This window comes from Medicago sativa, chromosome 4, assembly GCF_051527215.1.
Source record: "Medicago sativa cultivar Bolivia chromosome 4, Bolivia_mono, whole genome shotgun sequence".
In the NCBI taxonomy this organism is placed as follows: domain Eukaryota; kingdom Viridiplantae; phylum Streptophyta; class Magnoliopsida; order Fabales; family Fabaceae; genus Medicago; species Medicago sativa.
The window spans coordinates 83,437,547-83,462,379 of record NC_140752.1 but is presented as its reverse complement, the minus strand read 5'-3'; the positions used below and the strand labels follow the sequence as shown (position 1 = coordinate 83,462,379).

The 24,833-nt window shown below is 33.5% G+C and overlaps 4 protein-coding genes across 4 annotated transcripts; 2 read left to right on the top strand and 2 right to left on the bottom strand.

Moving 5' to 3' along the window:
- The first annotated feature begins 806 nt into the window (after nucleotides 1–806).
- Nucleotides 807–5,021, top strand: SAD1 (Small nuclear ribonucleoprotein family protein). The gene is made up of 5 exons (XM_085708000.1): nucleotides 807–958; nucleotides 2,385–2,447; nucleotides 2,544–2,667; nucleotides 4,574–4,646; nucleotides 4,765–5,021. The coding sequence occupies exons 2-5, from the start codon at nucleotides 2,414–2,416 to the stop codon at nucleotides 4,795–4,797; spliced, it is 264 nt and encodes an 87-aa protein (XP_085564126.1). The 5' UTR covers nucleotides 807–958; nucleotides 2,385–2,413; the 3' UTR covers nucleotides 4,798–5,021.
- A 2,161-nt stretch (nucleotides 5,022–7,182) lies between these two features.
- Nucleotides 7,183–9,221, bottom strand: LOC146932823 (small ribosomal subunit protein uS8z/uS8w-like). Its single transcript, XM_085707999.1, has 4 exons — nucleotides 9,163–9,221; nucleotides 8,930–9,067; nucleotides 8,675–8,835; nucleotides 7,183–7,516 (listed from the first exon to the last, which is right to left on the bottom strand). Exons 2-4 carry the CDS (start codon nucleotides 9,060–9,062, stop codon nucleotides 7,418–7,420), a joined length of 393 nt encoding a protein of 130 aa, XP_085564125.1. The 5' UTR covers nucleotides 9,063–9,067; nucleotides 9,163–9,221; the 3' UTR covers nucleotides 7,183–7,417.
- A 2,029-nt stretch (nucleotides 9,222–11,250) lies between these two features.
- SS4 (starch synthase 4) lies at nucleotides 11,251–20,451 on the bottom strand. The gene is made up of 16 exons (XM_085707998.1): nucleotides 20,206–20,451; nucleotides 19,954–20,131; nucleotides 19,303–19,393; nucleotides 18,141–19,197; nucleotides 18,014–18,065; nucleotides 16,850–16,972; nucleotides 16,684–16,759; nucleotides 16,425–16,609; nucleotides 16,147–16,341; nucleotides 15,992–16,063; nucleotides 14,938–15,147; nucleotides 14,180–14,305; nucleotides 12,946–13,095; nucleotides 12,493–12,554; nucleotides 12,344–12,419; nucleotides 11,251–11,872 (listed from the first exon to the last, which is right to left on the bottom strand). The coding sequence occupies exons 1-16, from the start codon at nucleotides 20,337–20,339 to the stop codon at nucleotides 11,696–11,698; spliced, it is 2,964 nt and encodes a 987-aa protein (XP_085564124.1). The 5' UTR covers nucleotides 20,340–20,451; the 3' UTR covers nucleotides 11,251–11,695.
- A 791-nt stretch (nucleotides 20,452–21,242) lies between these two features.
- Nucleotides 21,243–24,167, top strand: LOC146932821 (Pentatricopeptide repeat (PPR) superfamily protein). The gene has a single exon (XM_085707996.1). It carries the CDS (start codon nucleotides 21,873–21,875, stop codon nucleotides 23,745–23,747), a length of 1,875 nt encoding a protein of 624 aa, XP_085564122.1. The 5' UTR covers nucleotides 21,243–21,872; the 3' UTR covers nucleotides 23,748–24,167.
- Nucleotides 24,168–24,833: the final 666 nt, after the last annotated feature.

Sequence of the window (24,833 nt, the reverse complement as noted above, 5' to 3'; positions counted from 1 at the left end):
TATTTTCAACCACCACTAATTGAGAGTGGGTTGTTGGTCTCATGATAATGTGGTGAGGTTGGTGAACAATAAGATGAAGTCATTTTTTAGTTGGATTTGTGGTTGGAAGGTGGCCCCTTAAATGAGATTGATATATTGATGATAGAAAAAGTACACAATTAATGGTGTTTATTAGATGTTGACAAAAATGGAGCACGTTGTTAGTTTTTAGTTCCATGACATTACTTTGATCCTTTAAAGGTGTCTCTGTTTGTTTGACAGTTGCTTCTTAATCAAATTTTTACGAAGGACAACTTATTGCGACGATGATATATTTCGTGTAATTATATTCAATGTACGATTGGGTGTGAGATGGAGAAAAACATCTATCGTCTTTTAATGAGATGTATAATTTTTGGGAGTGTTTGGTATCTTCGTACTAATTAGGATTGCAACAAATTTGATTTAGATTTAAAGTTAGGATTAAATCCAATAATTTTATTAGATTTTTTTTTTGAAAGATATAATTTTATTAGATAAAAAAAATATAAAAATACATAAAAAGAAAAACGTATAAGAAATTTGAATATTGGATAAACAAAAACAATATACGTTCCTTCCTTAAAAAAAAAATATATATGCAACGATTAAAAGTAAAACCCTTACCCGCAAGTGTAGCTCAGTTGGTAGCTACCAAGGACAATATTTGCAGGGGCCTGGGTTCGAACCCCGGATTCCCCACTTCTCCACACGTGTGATCTAGCCACTAGGCTATTAAACCAAAAAAAATAAAAAAATAAAAGTAAAACCCTTAGCATAAACCAAAAAAACAAAAAAAATAAAAAAATAAAAGTAAAACCCTTAGCATTGCATTGCAGAAACAACAAAAGCCATTAAAACCCTAAAAGAAGCAGCTCCATTCACTCGCCGGAAAACGCATCCGGAGTTGATAGCCGGAAACAAGCAGCTCCCTTTCCAGGTTTTTTCCCTTTTCAATTTATTTTCTTTCCCCTCTCCTGTAGCACGCGATTTACGGCGGTGATAGCCGAGATCCACTCCCGGTGCGCCAGTAGTTAATTAGGGTTTAGTGGGATTATTTAATTTGATTAATTTGTACTTTATACCATGCGTTTGCAATCGATTAATCAATCTTTCTGCTGCACCAACCACATCTTTTTGGATGGGGTTCAACGATTAATAGGATTTTGGAAGAATTTGCATTTTTTAGGGTAAACTAACTCATTCATTAGCTTGAACATAGATAGGTAATTAGGTATAAACAGATTGAAAGGATGTGCAGGGGTATTCCCATCCCTAAATTAAGTTTCTTCTTGGATAAACAGCTTAATTTGCAGCTTATAGCATAAGTATGTATGTACAAGCAATTCCTATAACAAAAGATAAAGATAAATTTAAATTATTTTCGTATAAGTTATAGGTTGTTTTCATAGGCTATCTTGGTTATGTAAATAAGCTGAAAGGGGCTTATGACCCAAATAGGCTCGTAAGTGTTTATTCCAGTAGATAATCTCAAATAAGTTAATCCAGATTAGCATGAAGCTAACACAAATAGCAAAGCCATCTAAGTCAAGAATGTCCATTACTGATTTATGAGGGTAAACTGTTTATTAAGCATATATTCAGTAATTGTTTATCGTATACTTAAGAGTTCACTTGATCAAAATATACTCAAGAGTTCATGTAGTAGTGTAGTGTATAACTATAAGATAGTTTTACAATCGAAGAGTAAATGAGGGCAAACTACTTTGTATGTACTCTCTCTGTTCCATACTAAGGTTGTGGGCTTGTAGCAAACTCCTTAAGAAAAGTTGTTAACAGTGTAGATTTTATAAAATGTGTTTATAATGTACAGTTATGTCCTTTACATCTCCTCTTAAACGAGATTTTATCATTTATTGATCAAAAAGCATGATGAAAATGAATTAGGGTGTAAGTGGAAACAATTTTTAATGTTTTGTTGGATATGTAAAATTACAACCAACTTGAGACAAATTGGTTTTGTTTAAACATCATACAAAATGGGACGGAGGGCATACTATTACTTCATACTAATAATCGTACAATGAAGTACTACTAAGGCATACTTCTCACTTTATTTCTTGGGTGTTTTCAATCATCGGATCTGTTGCTCAGTTCTTCAGGCTCTGTCACCACTAATTCCTGCTTAGGTTTCTTTAATTTCAAATATCAATTGAATTTCATTGGGAACTTGTGAATGTTTTTATATATGGTTGATTTTGCTTTGTTATTTTCACTAGCATTTAGAACTTGCTTTCATTGTTTGAACTTAAGTTAGTTAATTTTTTAAAAGCAAAGCTAATAACCTTTTTCAGAAACATTTATAAACGTTCTCATCTATTTCATTTTTTCTGTACCCTTCACAGATTTTCGGTGAAATTACCAATTCATCCTCATGGCTAATAATCCATCACAGCTTCTTCCATCAGGTTTGATTTCACCATCTCCAATCATTTTTCTAGTTAATCCAATATTGCTTGAACTCCGTTTAAGATGACATATCGTTTTGTGTTGAAAATATGCAGAGCTGATTGACCGCTGTATAGGTTCAAAAATATGGGTGATAATGAAAGGTGACAAGGAGCTTGTTGGTACCCTTAGAGGCTTTGATGTTTATGTTAACATGGTCCTTGAAGATGTTACTGAATAGTAAGACTTGCACTACCACATTTTATGCTTTTATCCATAGAACTTACTGATGTTCTGTTTTTTTTTTTTTTTTTTTACATTCCTATTGTGCATATCTTATTGTATTTCTGTAAAGAACATGTTTGATGCGTACCTGTAGAGTATTATGAGCTCCGACATTGTCATTTTTAAACTTTTTAGGGACACGTGTTATTAAGTCTAGGTTAAGAGTTTAGGTTTAGTTTATCATGGAAATACAGTACACCAACTATGTTTTTCTAATTGGGTATTGTTTGATACATGTATAAAACAATGTCATAATGCCTCTTTCATGTACTAAGTTAATAGATAGACTATTTATATCTATCCCCCTAACCCTGTACATGTGTGTGCCAAGGAATAAGGGGTTTCAGACATCATTGCATATATGTTCTTTTAGAGCATCTTTCTTAGTGGATATATCTGGTTATTTGATGTAGGCTAAAGTGCACTTTTCCCCCCCTAACTTTCAAAAACTTGCAATTTTGACCCCCTAAGTACAAAAACTACAATTTTGGCCCCCTAAGATTTAGCCCCTTTGCAACTTTGATCCTTTTTGCCAATTTTGACCAGTCAATGCCTACGTGGCATGACACGTGTGTAATTATTAAATTAAAAAAACCATAAAATCATTTTTAAATTAAATAAATGAAAAATTAAATTAAAAAATTAAAAAAAATCAGAAAAAAATTAAAAATAAAATTCAAATCTTAATAGTTCAAGTTTATCACGCAACAAAAAGAGGGCTACGCTCATGATAGATCGTTGTTTAGGGTGAAAGTTACGCAGCGGATGAAAGTTTCTCTCAGCGGGTTTTGGTCACAATCTTCTGGTAAGATTTGTATGTTTGGAACAGGTTATTATGGTTTAAGAAATATGCAAAATGTTAATGTTGTTCTTAAGCTTCGTTATATCTGAATAATGTTACGATTTTCGATAGTTTGATTACTGGAACTTTGGAAAGCTTTGATGAAATGAAGAATAGTTTGAATCATTTTGAACCCGTTTCGATATTGGCTTTATCTCATAGTTCAAGTTACAATTTCAGAATGATTGGGAAGGAAAATGGTAATGGTAATTGTGTGGCGGGATCGAATGGGGTGAGTTTAAGCCTTAGGAATTTGAACCGAGGTGCTTATGTTGGAGATTGCTCGATTAAGTTCACGTTATGGTGTCCTGCTGTGTTGTCTTTGAGAAACAGGAGTACTGTTTTGGGCATTGGATATGGAGTGATAAACTTGTTGGTGAATCTGGCTACTTCAATAGCATTGGATTTAAGGGTAGCTGGAAAGGATCAAGAGGTCTCACTGGTTAAGTCCAATTCCTTCTGCTCGATTAAATCCAATTCCTTTTTAGATGTATCTTACAAAGATGAAAGGAGAGAATGTGATTAAGCTGAATCTGGATTGGATTTGGAATGATATGAAATGAAGATTAAGATTTGAATTTTATTTTTTATTTTTTTTCTGATTTTTTTATTTTTTTTAAATTTATTTTTTCATTTATTTAATTTAAAAATGATTTTATGGTTTTTTTTAATTTTTTTAAATTTAATAATTACACACGTAGCGTGTCACGTAGGCATTGACCGGTCAAAATTGGCAAAAAGGATCAAAGTTGCAAAGGGGCTAAATCTTAGGGGGCCAAAACTGTAGTTTTTGTACTTAGGGGCTCAAAAATTGCAAGTTTTTGAAAGTTAGGGGGGGAAAAGTGCACTTTAGCCTCTGATGTACTTACTGAAGACTTTCTTACTTTTATAATGGCTTTTGTGTCTCTATGTTTTATGTTAGTTGTTCATTCTCCTTGATTTGGATGTTCATGTGCACACACACATATGGTGATGCCTCACAAATTGATTTAGTTTATTGCTTTATTATTCATACAACAGCGAGATCACTGCTGAGGGGAGAAGGATAACTAAGCTTGATCAGATTTTACTCAATGGAAACAACATTGCCATTGTAAGTTTCAAATTCTCAATTGTTTTCTATTTACCTAAATTCTATGGAATCTTCTCACATATAATTTAGTTTTTCCCAGTGTCATAGCGGTACTGACAGTATGTGGTGTGCAATGCAGTTGGTTCCCGGTGGTTCACCTGATCCAGAATGAACAAGCTGCTCAGATATCTCTATGATTAACTCTTCAGCTGTTGCACAAGGCACATAATTCCTAAATTTTAAAGAAGATTCCGAGGCAAGCTAGGTCTTTTTGCTTCCGTAAGCTTGTTTTAAGGATGCATGATTGTCGTAACTATTAAACCTTTGTCATGTTGAATTGTGAATTGTTTAGTGTAACAAGCAACGGTATTGATTATAACATTCAACTGTGCACCTGTGTTTCTCTTCCATCACGATAAAAGTTCACTCATGTCTACCATGAGCTGTTTGTCAGCTAATTGGACTCCTTGACGATTTTTATGTTTTACTATAAACAAATAATTTTGACAGACCTATGGTAAAATTATGTGCATTAGGATTACTTGCGGACTATATATAACGATGAAGCAGGTTATTACTATAATAACATTGCTTATAGGACTACATGGCTGCCATCAATTGAGCTACATATGTTTGCAATACAGGTAAATCGCGCACAATTATATAGAAGGTGTGTTATTTGAATAACCATTTGGTTGACAATTTATAAAACAACCATGTATTTATAAAGAAAAAAATATATATTGATACGAAAACCAAAGTAATAGAGAGTTAAAGTAAAGGCATAATGTAAGAATGAAAGATAAAATTGTCATAAAAGTTGTAACAAAATAGTTGTCACAAAATATCATTTCTCATGATAAAGAGACTTCTCTTATATTGTAGACGAGTTGAGCTAGATTCAACGTTCAAATGGTCATGATTGGTTTTTATGGATTTGCCATTAATGGTGTAATTATTCTTTTACATGCATCCGATTAATTTAGAGAAATGATATGATAACTTCTGTGACAATTTTCTCTCATACTCACATTGTGTTTTTACTCGCTCTTTGTTACTTTGGTTTTTTGTGCCAATACCTAAATTGATTTGTATATTTTGGTTGTACAACAAGTTGTCTCAATAAAGGGTTGTTCAAATAACATTCCTCATTAATTGATGTGTAGATATTATTTTATAAACTAATCAAAAAAGTTGCATTTTTATATAATTGGATACATTTTTTTTACAAAATACAATTGAGTGTAAACAAAAATAAATAAATAAATAAATGTTTAGAACCATTCAAAGTTTGAGTAATCTGGGATACCCAAAATTTTCTGGAGAATTCAGATTTTAGGTTTACTATATTTCATTCTTTATTTATTTTTTTTTAAGGAAGGTTTACTATATTTCTTTAGAAACTTAGTTTCGATTAATAATTGTGTTTCAAATTTTCCTTTATCAATAAGCTATATCTAAAACAATATATAAATGGGTACACCTTTTTAGGTTGGATTTTTTCATTTTAATTTTACCCATCCATTTAAACTATTTTAGCATTTTTATAAAGAAATAATAATTTGACAACTTTTCTGAAACATCTTAATAGACAACCGTTTATGCAAAATCGTTTGTTTTTTTTGAGTAATGATATTTTGACATCCATTTGATGACAACTTTGTTGACAACCTTATTTTTCTCACTTCTTATTGGTCAAAAACAATGGAGAGAGAAAAAGGAAGAGAGAGGATAACAACATCATGTGAGTATGAGAGAGAAAGTTATCCAAAAGTTGTCAAAAAGTGGTTGTCAAAATATCATTTCTCTTTTCTTTTTTTTTTTTAAATTGCTTGCATTGGTTTTCTGTGTCAACAACCATATTGTATATCTGTCCTCGCAGTCGGTTGGAACAATGCATAAAATATGCAAGGTCTGGGGTTCAAACCCCAGCCACTACCAAAAAAAACCATATTGTATATCTTTAGTTGTCTCTTATAAGTTGTCAAAATAACTAAGATGAAATCTACAATGACATGAAAAAAAACATCACAGTTTTCTTCAAGTAACAACACAATAAAATCTATCAAAAAGAGAAATGCTAGCAACATACTCTCTTTAATTGGATAAATTTCACACAAGTCCTACCAAATATGTAGATCCCATATGAATTTCAATCAATCAAAAAGAGCGTGTTAAAAAGTGTTTGTTAAAATGTGTTGCAAGCATAAGCATAATATGTTTCTTAAAAATATACTCTCATATTCATTTGAGAAAAACAATATTTGAGTCAACTATCCTTTCAAGATGGTTTGATAACCTTCAATTCCAGCTATTTTTCGTTGGTTTGTTTTTCTTTCAAATCTAAAAAAACAAATCAAATGTATCAATATGTCTGGTGTGCTCAATTATAGAGGCTAACATTAGAGAAGTTCATGGTTTGAAGCTAGCATGCAGTAGAGGCCATTCAGAACATGTCTTGGTGATTACGAGTCTAATATAAGATGGCTGAAGGATAGATGTTGCAGAACTCATACTTGGTATGCTCTAGCAGAGGCCATTCATTATGACAAATGGATTAACGAAAGAATAATTTGGAGTCATTAAAAAATCACAATTTTGAAACACAGAAACTAGGGACCAAGAGCACAATAGTTTATCAAAAATTGAATTTAGCGCAAAAGTACAAAAATGCAAATTAAAAGCTTACGATCCTAAGTAATCCAGATTACAAATCCATGTAAAAAAAAACTGAATTCGATCCCAAACACTAAAACTTCTCAAAATCTGAAATTGGATGCAATCTTCATACCCTAGTAGAAAAAACCCAACACTTTACCACCAACATTCTTTCTCCTAGCCTCTTCATGATCCATGATACCAGCAGAGGTAGTCAAGACAATATACCCAAACTGCATGATTTGAGCAACCAATGGTTAGGGACCAGAAGAAAAATCATATGATACAAACAAGCAACATAACATTCGATGGTTTGCCAGATGATGATAGCAACTTCAGAGTTCAGTTTGCATCTACATGTAAAATAAACCGTCGATTTACTGCAAAGTATATAAAGATTGTTGGTATATAATTGCCACTTTAACTATTAGTTTTTCTTAAAATGTAAAATCTGTATTCCCCATATGGAACGGGTTTCTGTCTAAATGTCAAGTATATAAACATTACAATTGAATAATGGTTGCAAAAGGCAAAGATAGAATTATGAATATAAATGAAAATATTAAAAGATAGGATGGGTAGCACATATTGTAAAATAAGTAGGCATGTTTTTAAGTTCTTTGTACAAAAATGTAAAGACCAATAAATAAAAGCATAATTAGCGAGGTATAGTAAATAGATAGACGATATCCACAAGCATAGGTAGAGTGGGAGGCCAATGAATATTCTACTCCCACCCCATAAAAGCATAATAAGAAATTATACGCCTAACCATTAATAACGGTTTGAATTTAAATGCTCCGTCATTAGAAATGATTCATGATTAGATTTTATCCAAATAGTCCCGTAAGTGAGTGAGACATTTGGGACAATTCATACTACAGTGATTTCCAATGTATGAAGCATAAGTCAAGACAAACACTGCCGGATTGTTCTGGTTAACCCCTCTACGATTCCAACCCAAGAACTTATAAGACAAACTTAATTAGGGCCTGTTTGGATGGACTGTTTATTCGCAGCTTATAGCACAAGCACTTATCTTATCACTAAGAAGCTATTGTGCATAAACTTACATAAGTTATTTTTATAGAAAAAGATAAAATAGAAAGTTAAGATTGTTTTTGTATATCCTATAAGCTGTTTTTTATAATTTACACTGAAAATAAGCCAATACAAGCTTGGGAATATTGCCATAAGCTGATTTCATAAGTTCTCAATACAGTCCTAGAAAACTTATGTCAATGGATAAGCTCAAATAAGTCATTCAAAACAGGCCCTAAGTTGCATATTGTGCAGTAAAAACAATCATGTAAATTAAACTATCAAACTACTATGATCTTTATGGTCATTTATACGAGATTTATAAGACAAAACTGGGCTTTTCAGCTGACCTGTCTTGAGGGAAGAAGCCTAGCGGTCCATCCTTCAATCTCTTTGACACCAACATCGAAACGAGGACTAATAACACCACACTTATTCAATCTTCCATTCAATTCCACGACAATTTTGCCAGACCTGTGATCATCAACATATTCGAACTCTCCAATATATCCTACAACCACAAGAGTATCCAATATCATCATCACATAAAAAAACATTATCCAACAAAATGGGGTCAACTACATGAATCAAACAACGTCACATACCATGCTTTTGCATGACCATAAGGAATTTGATAATCACTTTTGAGGATGGCCTAATCATAACTTGGCGCTTCCCACGTTTCTCAGCATTGTACATGCTCTTCAGTGCATCGTTCAAAACACTAACCCTCACCATATTTGCTGTTACAAATTTCAATAAACAAAATTATAATTAACATAAAAATGCTAATTATTTCAAAATAATCCAATCCAAATCGAAGAAACCTAGATCTTACCAGAGAAATTGTGTGCTTGTGCGGAAACGAATACACTGTCTCAACGCAGAATTAGGGTTACGGAAGCATCGAAATGGTTTTTATTCGATTTTATACTATTGGGCTGTGCCTACATGGGTTAGTTTTACAAGTATATCTTTATTAACTGCTGATTTTTGCTACACCCCCTCACTTCTCACCCTCTGCATTTTATGAAAATTCTAATTTTACAATTTATCTATCACAATTAATGTTTCATTTTCTGATTTTATGGAATTTTTTATAATTAAAAATATGTTATTGATAATTATAAATTTTAGCTTTCTATAAAATTTAGACAATCCAAAATTTTTAGCTGTCGGGAAGAAAAACAAGATTAATTTATATACACTAACGATGTCAAACGTTTTTACAAATGGATACAATCAACTTATGTAAAGTGGTTTTTTTTTTTTAAAAGAAGTTGATATTTGTAGAAATATTTTGGAAATACTGTAAACAAAAATACATTGTAGGAGTACACAAGTTAAATATATGGTTTTAGTATGGATTTTTCAATTATATTATATCTTTAAACAAACTTGTCTATAAAAATGTTATGTTATTGTTGGTGTCATTAAGAAAAAATGAAAATTTATATTATATTTTCTATTTTATAAAAATTTATATTATATTTATTATATAGTTTGTGTCATCGAAATAGATAAATATAATTTCTTTTTAAAGAAAGATAAATATAGTTTGTTACACTATAAAAGTGAAAAAATATATATGCATTAAATCAAAATTTAAACTATTGTTTGTAACTTATAGCATTGACTCAATAAAAAAAACGAATAGACGGACATGGAGTGTTTGTCTGAACACTTGTAAAAAAAGACCATTCAAATAACATACCTCTTTTTACAATATTATTGAAATTATCGATTAAAAAATTAATTAACTCCCATTAAAATAGAAACAATCCACAACAATGGAAGAAACAATTCACAAGAGGAGAAACAATTCACAAGAACCGAACAATGTTGGATATTATGAAGAGAAAAAAAAACATTTTTTAATCTTATTTCTCAAAAATATTTTATTCTTTTTATATACTCCCTCCGTTTCAAAATGAGTGTCGCTTTAGCCAATTGCACACAGATTAAGGAATAGAATAAAGTAGTCAAATGTCATAGCAATTTTACCAAATTATCCTAATAAACTATTGGTTTGTTTTTCATTAAAGAAAAAATAATACTTTGGAAGTAGTGTAACATAATATTAATTGAAGGGTACAATTGAAAAGAAAAAGTTATTATTGCATTGAAAACCGAAAGTGACATTCATTTTGAAACAGATTTTTTTGGCTAAAGCGACACTCATTTTGAAACGGAGGGAGTATAACTAAATGCAATAACGTGTCCATCTTTCTCAAAAAAAAACCTTAAATGGTACTCCCCCCGTTGTCAATTATAAACAAATTTGACTTTTTAGGTTCATTCTTTTGATAATTTGATGATGTATGTGGTCCATAATATAGATTACATATATCATTAAATGAATGAGCCTAAAAAGTCAAATTTCCTTATAATTGACAATGGAGGGAGTAATTTTTTATGAAAGTTTGTGTACCTTAAATAGTTTTTTGTGTTTTCCTTGGAGTGAGTTTAATGGGAAGATGTAAAAATAAAATAAGCATTGTTTTCTTTATATGAAAAGTATCACCACAACTTTCTTTCTTATGCCTTCAATTTTAATCTGTACCATTCTAAACTTTATTGCTTGTTCTTCATACTCCAATATTCAGTCCATAATATTACAAATTTATTTATTGTTGTGAAGTCAATTTCGTGTAAACTAGTGTTTTTTATGTAGAGAAAATTGCACCACCTTCCCTAAGATTTCTTCAAACAAAACAGATTTGACTTCCTCTATTTTTTAAGTTAATACTAGCCTCTCCTATTTATTTCTGTACGTGACACACACTCCTGTATGATAACTCCGTTTACTTGTGGCATGACATTTTACTTGTATTTCTCTCATAATGCCATCTCTAAAACCGCGATAACAAAAATTTAAATGGGAGCTTCATGCGCTTTTAGTATCACAGGATGATAACCAACAGAGTTAGTATAGTATTGTAAGGATTTTTATTTTGATTGGAATTTGATTAAATTATACATTCTTTCTAGTTCTAGTTGAAAACTAAGTTGTAACCATTTACATGTATGGCCTTTGTACACTGTTGACATATTCTAAAAACGTAGGAAAGTGGCGAAATAATGAAAAATAACTACACAGTCTTGCTATGTATAGTGAAGTTGAAATATCACCTAGAATCCATCAAAAGTGAGAAATGTTGCTTCATGGAGACTAATCTAGCAGCACGTTTTAGGCAGCCACGTCACATTTAAAGTAGTCTTTGTAATCATTCTCAATTAGAGATGTTCTTGCATGGAAGGTATATGCTCAGACAAATCCTTCTGTTTATGCATTAAATCTGATCTACCATCTCTGTGTTGGAAACTGATAAGATTGAAATGATAGCACAGGAAAACATCATTTTGCTAAACTAAGCACGTTTTACCGCTCTTCCTCTAGTCACAGACTTTAAGTAGAGCTCCTCATATTGTGCTGCTGAAGAATCCCAGCTAAAATCGATGTTCATGTCCTTCTGAACAAGTTGCTTCCAACTCTCAGGGTCGTCCCTGAAGAGATTAATTGCGCGTACTAAGGCACCATCTATTCCCTGTCAAAATTGTGTCATTAGAGTTTACCAGAGCAATAAACAGCATAAAATAATGTTTATTTGATAGATGAGAATGTTGAAGGTGAATAAGGTAGGTTACGGAAAATAGGTTTAGTAAAGCTTTGCATTACGTATCTATAGCAGGCATGACAACAATCTGTCATGCCTAATTTTAAAAACAGAGGAACTTGTTTGGCTTAAAAAAAGTTGAGATCAAAATCATCCATAATCCAAGCTACATAGACTAAAGTTGCAATTAGGATTTCACTCTCACACTCTCTTGTATGGTAAATACTGAAAATACAAACTAAATATTGCAATCATTAGATAATTTTAGTCAGTATAACTTTTCATCCCAGCTAAAGAAGGAGGCGGGGGCGTGACCCAAACCTACCCCATTACCTACTCTATCATGAAAAACACGACAGCATCTGTGATGTTGGACTGTAAAAACAAGATATTTTACTTTACCTTCTCATCAGCATTCACAAATGTAAATCCATTCCGAAACTGTGAAGGTATTGTATCATCATCAATGTCAAAAACACTGCAAAATGAGACAGAATGTAGTTAATCTTCATAAACAAGAAGTACACTTTCATGTAATATGCTATGCTAACCTGTCATTTAGGCCACCAGTTTTTCTGGCGATAGGAACAGCACCATATCTCATTGAAATCATCTGCAGGAAATATATTAGGAAACTATGTAAAGTATAAAATAAAAAATAAAAATCAAACTTAATTTAAGCTTTTCATATTGTCTGCTTTTCATTCACTTATATGATCATCTTTGTACAGTTGGATTCTTTATCACGTAATTTTACTTCATTCAGGTGCAGAAAATGGATTTTGGTGGCACACTTAACTATGAATTAAGTTTGACAAAATGGATATCATTGATAGTAGAGTAACAGCAAATATATAAGCATCTATAATCAAGATACAAATTTCTAAAAATAAAACAGTTTTTTACTGTAAACATGTATCACGTAAGAATGGAACATGGATTTGCATTAATTGTTGACACTACAATAAGTAATTATAATCTTCGAAATTCATGAACAGCCATACCTGTGTTAGGCCACAAGGTTCAAAGATCGATGGAATGATGAACATGTCAGACGCAGCATAAATGGTATGGGAGAGAGATTCGTCATACTTCAATATCAGCCTTATGTTGTCATGATTCTTGAAATGGTTGGCAATGCCTTCAAATTCTCTCTAGAGAATAGAAAACTGATAATCAGTTGACAGAAAATATGGGGAATGAATGGGCATATCGAAGAGAATCAACTCCATCAACAGTCTACTTCCAAAACATTAAAAAATATCTGAATAATATTTCTTTTCACAGAAAGTTTTCACAGAAAGTAAGAGTTTATTTTTTTTGGTGGTGGCCGGGGTTTGAACCCCAGACCTTGCATATTTTATGCATTGTCCATACCAACTGAGCTAAGCTCACGAGGACAGAAAGTAAGAGTTTATGCGAGAACATATATAAATAACTGTATTATATTAATATTTTGATTGTAATAGTGAAATCATTATTTGACAGTTCTACGCATACACCCTCAGTTATAAATACAGAAATAATTAGTTTTATTGGCGTATTCTCACCTTAGTTATATTTTAAAATGCTGTATTTTCTCCAGTACATTTTCTAAACTAAATCAGTCAGAAAGGCGGATCAATTTTCTCCAGTTTTTTTAGTATCATTATTTTTTCTCACAACAATATTTACCGAGACCTCTGGTTATATATAGTAACAGTTCACTGAAACGTAATCTATGTAATCTATGAAAGCTGTCAAGAATAATCCATACCCTAGGTAATTACTACTTCCGTCTCTAATTATAAGACCCTTTTGAGATTTTTTTTTTCTTCCCTTTTTATAAGACCCCTTTGGTATTTCCAATTACATTAATTATTTCTTTACCACCATACTCCTATTTATTTTGCATCATTTTCTTCAATCAACAATAAATATTATGTTGAAAACATAAACTAATTCTCTCTCTCTCTCTCTCTCTCTCTATCTCTCTCTCTCTCTCTCTCTCAAGGATAAAATTGTAAAAACAATAGTAATTATAAACAAATTTAATACTATTAACAACTTTCTTAATTCCCGTGATTTTGGCAAAAGGGTCCAATATTTAGGGACAGAGGTAGTACTTTTTTTTGTGCTGAGAAAGAATTCCACCTTTATTCTAAGTTGACTTTCTTCTGTTATATTGTTTTAGCTGACTCCATTCTAAAGTGGAGTATAATACCACTAAATTTCAGCTATAAGGAAAGAAAATATGACCTGGATATGTGGAACTGGACTTGAACCAAGTAGAACAAATTGACCTCCCAGCTCCAGTGTTAGATATATTGCATGTCTTATAAGATGAACACCTTTTTGTGGAACCAATCTTGTTATGCAGCCAACCTATCATATAAGAGAATAGAAAGATCGAACTATTAAAGCATCTTAATTTCTAATTTTTTAGAATAAGTCGTGAATAGAAATTTCAAGTTAAGACATCACTTAACCATATATATAAATGATGTCTTCCAACAAAGAAGCAAATGAGACCTTAAAGCAACATACAAAAATTAATTGAATAGAATATAGGAACTTATAATATTTTGGAAAATATGTAAATTCCTAGAATTTGGACTGGATGTAAATATTGATTATCATTTTTCAGAGGTGAAGTCCTGCAAACTCTATCATGGCATCCCTCGCAACACATTCACAGACTTTTTTTGGCAACCACCGCCACTATTCACTACCATCGGAAAGTTTCAGACAAAACTATAGACTGAGACCACCTCCATATGGTTTGTCTAGAACCAATCTAAAGTCTCAAAATCTCAAGTCTAATAGGCCAAAAATGCACACACATTCTGCTTTTTGGTAGCATTTTGGGGGAATAAAAGAAAATTGACATAGCTTGAATCTTTAATGAGATAAAATTTAGCATCGATTGCAAAACAAACAAAAAAACTGAGCGAAGAGCAAACTATAATATATCGTTTCAAACAAATTGTCCTATGAAATAAGAATTATATAATTACCAATGGCCTCTTAACATCTGCAGAAGAAAGACCTAGATTCTTTCTCAAGGCTTCCTTATTCTCTGCTTTCCCTTGAAGATCATTTGCACTGTACTGGACTTCAAGAAATGGATCAGTAGCAGGATTCCATATATCAGTGTCAATACCATTAAGAACACCGATGAACTTTTTGGAGTGGGTAGAGAGGGTTGAATGGAGGCCTTTACCTCCCTGCATTTTGTACAATAATATCATTCATAAGACCACTTTTCAAATTGAAACATTGTAAAGAGAGCTCATACAATAGTTCAAACTTAAAGCATTTATGATGAATTATGTGTGATTCTCCATTGTTTTTTCTGTATAAGATATACTGTCAAATCCAAAGATCAATAGCAAATTCATTCCGGCCTATGTCGATTTGCACATCAAATTGGACTTCTGGTACCCTTATATTTTGTGTAACAATGTCAAATGGCAAATAGCTAGTACAAAAATATATGCAATAGTCTTCCATTTATTATTAGAAACAAAGCCTTTGTCTATTCTTAAGAACCAAATCTTCAACAAGCTTATGCTATTAATAAAAGCACATGAATGGTTTTAGATCTATAACAAATCGCTAACTTGAAATCCGTTTGGCTTAAAGCATGGACAAAGCATAAGCCCACTTGAAAGAAACTCTGCTGGAATTATAGTTCAATCAAAAAGCAAGAAGAAGTATCATGCATCAAATTCTTCAACATTTGGTCATAAAGACTCAAAAGTCAAATAATGTGTCAAGGACAAATTCTCTGTTTTAGATGAAGGTATCAGAATGGTTATATATATATATATATATATATATATATATATATATATATATATATATATATATATATATATATATCCTACAATCCTTTCCCGGAACAATCTAGTCAACATAGATGCAATTATAGGGAAAGTTGTTATTCAAAGTTGATCTTATGGTTCCGTTATGTGTGCTGCTTGCTTTATTATTACGTGAATTAAAAAATTGATATTTTGATAAACCAGAAAATACCTAATATGCACAAGAGCGAGAAATGAACAATACCTCCACAGTTCTCACTTCTTGGGCGTAAGTAGGGGAAACTGTTGTTACAATGTTTGAGTACACAACTCCACCCTAAAACATTGGAAGGTAAACTATTACTTTTTTGTTATATTTGCTCATAAATGGCAGAATAGATAATCATCTTATTAGTATACCTTGACAGAATTGACTCTATCATGTGCTGAGTTGTCCTGCATTCTATCTGGTCTGTTTAGATGGTGGCTATCAAGACCACATGATTCCAACTCTGAAGCTGCTGCAGTCCCTTGGTACTCAAAGTTGTGGCATGTAAAGCATATCCTAGCTGAATTTAATCCTTTTGGGGCATATATGTCCCAGTATAAAGGAGCCTGGCAGAGTAGCATAATAAGGTTTAGTCTATAAGTTACTCAAAGAGCAAAAGTTTGGTAAAAAACGAATTAAGAGGTCATACAACAAATGCTGTCTGCCAATCATGACAATGAATGATATCTGGCTTCTTGCCAGCTTGAAGAAGAAACTCAAGTGCTACACGGCTAAAATATGAAAATCTTCTAAAATCATCACGCTCGCCATAAAAGTCTCCTCTCCAAAAGAACTTATCAGGATGATGGGGCTCAATGAAATAAACAGGAAGGCCTGCATAAGTAAAGTGAAGTTAGTAAACCATATATAAAGACATTCAACTTAAATGGAAATATTTAACTATTGACCTTCAACAGTGCCAACCCAGATTTTATTTTTGAATAATTGACCATCAAAGTATGACTCTATTACCACATCCAAAGCCTGCAAGAATAATCAAACTATCATAAGTTGTTGAAGATACCAAACACCAATACTCAACATCTTTGACTCTTTACTGAATAAATAGCATACTCTTAAATCACCAACGCGGTCATATTGCATGCAGTCATATTTGGGAAGTACGATTTCAACAAGGTGTCCCTTCTTTTGCAATGCTTTACTTAGACCACTGACAACATCCCCCAAGCCACCAACCTGTTATGGAAACAACTCAATCTAAATATCAGTAAGTAATAAGAAAAACAGATTAATTGAAAGCAGAAGATCATGCACCATCCTTGGAAGAACAATATGGAAAGGTATGATACTAGTCATTTTTATCGCAGTGTTCTAGAGTTTTGGGAACTCGACATAGAATGATGACAGGACATATCATGGAGAATGATACAACTTTAATACCACGCAAAAGTTATAAAATATTTATTCTTCTAGGTATAAAGGGAGGAAAAGGTTTACTCAATAATAAAATTATATCGATATTGCATAAATGATATATCGGGTGTTATTACACAAGACAAAGCAGTGATCCTTATTTATACTAATACTAAACTCCTAATCTTAATTAAATAACGATACAAATAATGAATTCATATTATTTTCCGTAATTCCTTAAACATCATCATTATATTGGGTGGTATTGCCAAAAAGTTGGGATGTTACTATTAGAACAACTGAGGGGTAACCTTGGCGCAACTGGTAAAGTTGTTGTCATGTGACCGTAAGGTCACGGGTTCAAGTCCTGGAAACAGCCTCTTGTGTAAAAACAGGGTAAGGCTGCGTACAATACACCAAATGGTGGGACCCCTTCCCGGACCCTGCATATGCGGGAGCTTCAGTGCACCGGGTTGCCCTTTTTTTACTATTAGAACAACTCCCATTTGTAATGGTTATAAACAGTACAGATGTCTGACTTTTAACCACATGCTACTTATTTCCTAAAAAAAAGATTTCAAAAATTCGCACGAGGGAGAAAAAACGATACATGAGACCGTGTTTTAACGATGTCTGAAAATTCAGTTCAATTCAAAACTCACACCTGGTATCCCCCTTATTTACAGAGTAAGTTGCTTCTGACATGCCTTTTTAGTATCATTTAAGTGGGTGTTAGTTATTACAGTAAAAGAACAGATTGTAGGTGAAGGGATAAGATCATGTTGAAAGAATTAGAAACATCAGGGATAAGATAAAATGAGTTCATAACAATGCAAAATAGGGATAAGGAAACAATGAATTCACCTTAGCCACTGGTGCCATCTCTGCTGCAATATGAATCACATATAATCCTGGACTAAAGAGAAAAAGTAAGGGATGCATAAGATAATGGAAGATATATAAAATGCAATATACAATTAGAATTTAATACCTTGTTGCAGACGATGTAAGCCCAAGAAATGCAGATATAGCCTCGTCTACATTTTTTCCTTTGCAAGCCATATATACATCACTAATACTCTTGTCTTTTTTCCACACCTTTTCTCTCAAAAGCTTTGCATCATCTACTGCTATCTTCTTTTCAAGTGTCCAACCATCAATTAGAAGCAATAATTGACTCCAGAATTCCCACGGCATATCTTCCACTGGTTCATCCAGCGTCTTTCTCTTGCTTTCTTTTTTCAGAATATCGAGTGTATCTTGAAATTCGTTCACTGACTGCTGATACAACTGAATATAAGAGTTTATATCTTCATCTGATTTTTGCAGGCTGTTCTCCAATAGTTTTATCTTTTGCTGCATTAGTTCATTGTACTTTAGCAGTTTATCAGATGATAGCTTATAGACGTTAGCTTCTTCAAGGGATGTTTCCAATTTATCAACCTTCCTTTGAAGATCCTGGTTTTCTTCAAGCACTATAACGGCTTGGTCGGCTTGTTCCGTTGCTTTATCTAGCAACAATTGCAAGTTTTCAACCTTATCTGATAAATGCTTGCATTCAACTCTAAGTGTGGACAGTTCAGATACATCTTCCGGAGATATTGACAGTTTTGATTCAAGGTCTTTTAGGGTTGATTCCAAAAATAAGCGTTCCTTTTCCAATACCACCAAACGTTCATCATTGTTCTTGACATCATTGAGCTGTATTTTAAATGATTCTATGGCATTCTTCAGAGAGGCATTTTCTTCTCTTACCGAATTAAGCTCCTCAGTAAGGGAACGGATCCTATCATTATGAAGCTCATGCAATTCAGCATTGCTTTCTTCAGTACTACCCTTTTCGGCCAACTCATTACGCAGTTTCTCCAACTGGCCCTCCATGAGTTCAACATGCGTCTTTTCCTGGTCAGCAACTTCAATCCGCGCATCAGTCTCAGCCAACCTCATCTCTAAGTCGTTAACTTCTGCTTGTAGCGCTTTCTTTTCGGCAAGAACCTTTTGAAGATCTTCAAGTGCACGAACTCTAGCCTGATTTATAAGAAGGATGTCTGGAAGAAAAACATACAATTCTTAATAACACGTGACAAGACATTTAACAGAAAACATATACATTTAAAAAGGAAGCATATAAGTACTCCAGAAGAATATCTTACTTTTCTCTGCATTTTTTATCATGGATAACAAATCTTCCAATTGACCACCAGACAACTGTTCAGCCTGCTCTGCTCCGTTTACATTCAAGGCCTATTTCATAATTGAATAATTAGTTAATGGCACTAAAAAGCCAACTTTTTAACCTCTTGAATCATATTGAAGAACTAAATTTAGCCATTCTACAAAATCAGAATAATGACGAAAGTCTTCAGAAGGATTTAATTATTAATTATCTTATTACAGAAACACTTGTTTAAGTGTTTTTCTGGTAATATAACGAAAAACATTTAGTTGTTTAAGTGTTTGGAAAAACACAAGAATGAAACTTACTATGATATGTCATGAGTTGTTTTCACCTTAAGAACTAGTTTGAATAAACAGCTTAACTAAGTGCTTATAGCATAAGCGCTCATCAAATAAGTGCTTATGTACAAGCTCTTTCTATAACAATAGATAATATAAAGTCAAACTATTTTGATTAGATATCTTGGAGAGCTTATGGAACTAAGCTAAAAGCGATTTGTGAACATTTCATAAGTTGTTTCAGTATAGTCTCTCAAATAGTCTATCTATCTATCCGAAGTTGCAAACATTGGAGACTTAGGTAGCATTTATAATAAATAAATTGCAAGGTGAGTTGAAGGGGATACCGAGGGTGTGGAATTATTATTAGTATCAGGCACTACAATTGGACGGTTCAAATTGTGTAGAGAATCATCGTGATCAGATTTTGGATTAAGAGGTCCTCCTCCTCCTCCTCCGTCAATGGAAGATGGCTGTGATGATGATGATGATGTTTTCTTGTGGTATTGTCTTTTCTGCTGAGAACTGTAGACAACAAAATTGATTAACAGCTAATAATTAATAATATGCAAAATGCAAAATATTGATAGGTAAGGTACCTGAGAATACGGTGGTGTGGCATTTTGCAAGATGATGGAAATGGAGAGCACATTACGCGGTGGGTATTCTTACAGTTGTTGAAGCCGCTGCTCAAATTGCAGCACACAAAACATGTTGCCAGCTTCGAAGCCATTCTTTCAATCTGAATTGATCCTTCAATGGGGAACGAGAAAGAGGACAGGACACACAGGCTTGTCTTTGGGTTCACTCAGTGAGGCAAAACCCGTCTCTGCCGCATCCCGCATGGGGGATATTTATTAATATTTTATCATTATATATACTTACAAGATACTTTTTCTTTTCTTTTCTTTGCTTGTGAAACAAAGAATCCAATTACCATAAAATAAAGGAATCCATCCAATTTTTATTTATTTTATTTTATTTTATTTAATTTATCGAAACCGTGAAGAGAGAAAAACTCAAAATTTAATTAACGGTGCTGGTTGGGTGTTTACTTGAGAGGAGAGTGCTCCTTTGCCACGTCATCTCTCACCTTATCTTGACTTGATGAGTATTCAGTTCTGTTGTGGTCAGGTCAGGTGAACGCCCCGCACCGTTGATCTTGTTGACTTGCTAGAGTGGACTCACTCACAATGTTGTTTGTTTCACTTTACTTGCAAGTTGCAATGTGCAAGGCAAGCTGCATTCTCCCATAACGCCGGATGCAATGCCATGTTTGTCTCTTTCTAAATCTCAAAGCAACCTACACACACAAAAGAAAACGAATACTACAAATTCTATATGCCTAAACTACTTTTTTGTCCGTTTAGTGGATGTTTGGTACAACATTTGCAAAACGGTGTTTGATGAAAATCACGCCAAAAAACCACGTTAGCAAAGAAGCTAGTATTTGGAGCTTCTGAAAATCATGGCAAACATGCAAACGTGTTTTTGTGTATTGCAAACGGGAAATCAAACACACACTTAGTCTCGTTTTTTTTTTTATTTTAAAGAAGTCTCGATTAATATAAACAATCATTATATCTCAACATATCATATTAACTAATATCTATTCAACATCTTATCTTACATTTATTTTTCTCTTTTCTTATCACGTTGCTTTCTCTTATCTTTTTTCTTTTAAGATGTATCCGCAGAGTGTTAACCAAACATTTTAAATTAAAAAATTTGTCAAACCTTTATGTTAGTTAGACCATTTATGTGAACTCTGATTTTCTAAATGTTATGCAAACTCAATATGTTTATGTAAGCTCAATTCATGTACGGCTATACAGCTTGAGTTTTTTTATATCTTTCTCAAACTCAATTCAATTCAAGTGCATTTACATAAACTCAATCAAGTACTTTTACCCAAGCTCTATTCAAGCTTAGGGTATTGTATTTTGAGTTTGAGGGGTGTGACGGATGTAACTCGCAAAAACATTTTATTCTTTGGAGAAATGATATTCTAACAACCATTTTGTGACAACTTACAACTTTATCTCTCATACTCACATTATCTTTTTACTTTCTCTCTCTATTGCTTTGGTTTCCGTGTCACTATCTACTTTTCCTTTGAAAATTGGTGGGTGTCACAAAAGTTGTTGATTTTTTGTTGTTAGAATATCATTGCTCTATTCTTTGCATTGGTAAATTTCCTGTTTAAGCCATATATGATATGATGTCGACAATAATGATGCTCTAAGCAAGCAAAGCAAGCACATAAATGAATGGGACAACAATCTCAAGACTTGTCCTCCTAAAACAACAACGTAGTCGCTGTTTCACAACCTCATACGACATAGGAACATGCATTACCTCCCTTCAACAATGTGCTCATAACATAAACCTCTCCAAAGGCAAACAAATCCACACCCATTTGCTCAAAAATGGTTTCTTTGCATCCCCACTCGCTATCACCAGCCTCATCAACATGTACTCCAAATGCACCTTCATCAACTACGCTCTCAGAGTCTTCAATTATCCCACCCATCATGACAAAAATGTCTTTGCTTACAATGCTATCATTGCTGGATTCGTTGCAAATGGGCTTTCTCGACATGCGTTTGGTCTTTACAAGCAAATGCGCCATCTGGGTATCGTTCCTGATAAATTCACGTTCCCGTGTGTGATCAGAGCTTGTGGTGATGCTGGGGAGGGTTTTGAGGTTATGAAGATTCATGGGTTGTTGTTTAAATTTGGGTTGGAATTGGATGTTTTTGTTGGAAGTGCTTTGGTTAATACTTATTTGAAATTTGGATTGGCGGTGGATGCACATGAGGTGTTTGAGGAATTGCCTGTTAGAGATGTTGTGCTTTGGAACTCGATGGTTAACGGGTATGCGCAGATTGGGCACTTTGACGAGGCATTGGGGATTTTTAGAAGGATGGTGGAAAATGGAGTGGTTCCTTGTAGATATACGGTTACTGGTGTTTTGTCAATATATTCTGTGATAGGAGATTTTGACAATGGACAAGCTGTTCATGGGTTTTTGACGAAAATGGGTTATGATTCTAGTGTTGTTGTTTTGAATGCACTGATTGATATGTATGGGAAATGCAAATGTGCTAGTGATGCTTTGAATGTATTTGAGGTTATGGATGAGAAGGATATGTTTTCGTGGAACTCGATCATATCGGTTCATCAACGGTGTGGTGATCATTACGGAACTTTGAAGCTTTTTGATAGGATGCTTGGCAATAGGGTTCAGCCTGATTTGGTTACAGTTACAACAGTACTTCCGGCTTGCACTCATCTAGCAGCCTTGATACATGGTAGAGAGATACATGGGTATATGATCGTAAATGGGTTGGGGAAGGAAGGAAGAAACAATGAGTTTGATGATGTTCTATTGAACAATGCTTTGATGGACATGTATGCAAAATGTGGAAATATGAGAGATGCTTGCATGGTTTTTGATCACATGACAGAGAAGGATGTGGCTTCATGGAACATCATGATCACGGGTTATGGAATGCATGGTTACGGTGACAAGGCATTAGATACGTTTACTCGTATGCGTCAAGCTCGATTGGAACCTAATGAAATCAGTTTTGTTGGATTGTTGTCTGCATGCAGTCATGCTGGCATGGTGAATGAAGGGCTTGAGTTTCTAGCAGAAATGGAGTCAAAATATGGCGTATCTCCATCCATTGAACACTACACGTGTGTGGTTGACATGCTTTGTCGAGCAGGGAAACTTACGGAGGCTTATGAATTAATGCTAACAATGCCGTTTAAAGCTGATCCTGTCGGATGGAGGGCTTTGCTAGCGGCATGCCGTATCCACAAGGATACAGACTTGGCCGAGATTGCAGCAAGTAAGGTGATTGAACTTGAGCCAGGTCATTGTGGAAATTATGTGTTGATGTCAAATGTTTATGGAGTACTTGGTCGATATGAAGAAGTATCTGAGTGGAGACGCACAATGAGGCAACAAAATGTGAAGAAGAGACCAGGTTGTAGCTGGATTGAACTCATGAATGGCGTGCATGTATTTCTAACGGGTGATAGAACCCATCCCCAAACTGATTTTATCTATGCTGGTTTAAATTCATTGACAGCAGTTTTGCAAGTGCAAGGCTATGTCCCGTTGGCCTAGCATTTGCAAAGAAAGCTTATGCATGAATGCAGGTTTCAGATACGACGACATTGGTTTACCATCTTATAAATTGCAGAACTTCAGGACTTACAATTGTAGAGGACTAGTTCAGAACAAGGATTTTGGTAAACATCGGACCTTGATTTTATCTCTCAAAACGATGAACAGTTTGTTTAACTCATGGTAGTCATTGAATTTGGGACCAGATTTTTTCCATTCTATACATACAAACAAAAGCACTTAGATGTAAATATTAAATGTAACCTTCAGAGTTCAGACATAGTTGTTATCCCCCTTTATTTTTTCTATTCTTGATGCAAGAAAACAATCTTCCTCGTCGGCATTTTCTTCCTTACTACAGTAGTAGTTTTCGCTGACATTGAAATATATTTGAGTTTATTCGCAACTCAGGTTTTACTACTTGCAAATAGTTCTTCCGTTGTATTTTATTGTAATTGTCGTGAATCTGCTGTGGGTCAAGTCAAAAGGTCATAGAAAAGAGAAATGACGAATTGAGTTCAACAAGTTATCTTTTTTTAATAAAAGGAAAATTCAGCCTTTTCAAGTAAAGATTATAATTTGTTGGCAAAATTGCTTGTGCCGTCCCCTAACTTAATGATTTAGTCCTTTATCTTTTTTCATGTCATTTTAATTTTTCATCCATGTTCGGATATGGATTTAAAGCTTCAAGTCTATGTTTTTCCTTCCCCATGAACTCTTAGTCTTATATTTATGTTATGCCCCAAAAGAAAACCATAGGTTTGAAGCTTGTAATTTCATATGCAAACATGAATGAATGACCAAAATGACATGTAAAAAAGATAAATGAACAAATTGTTACTTGGAATTGAGTTACGGTACCGGGGAGTAATTTTGCCTAATTTGTTATACTGGTGCATCCAGCGATAAGATACAATTCAACAGTATATACATTAGTGATTAAAACTTGTTAACAAGGTAAGAAAGAGTTGACAAAAGTTTACTTGGGTATTATTCTGTATCCAGTTTGCCGCCAAGAAATTTAATCTTTAGAGCCAGAATATAAACATTTGGAAAATCCAAGTGTAACGATAGTTCACAACGAAC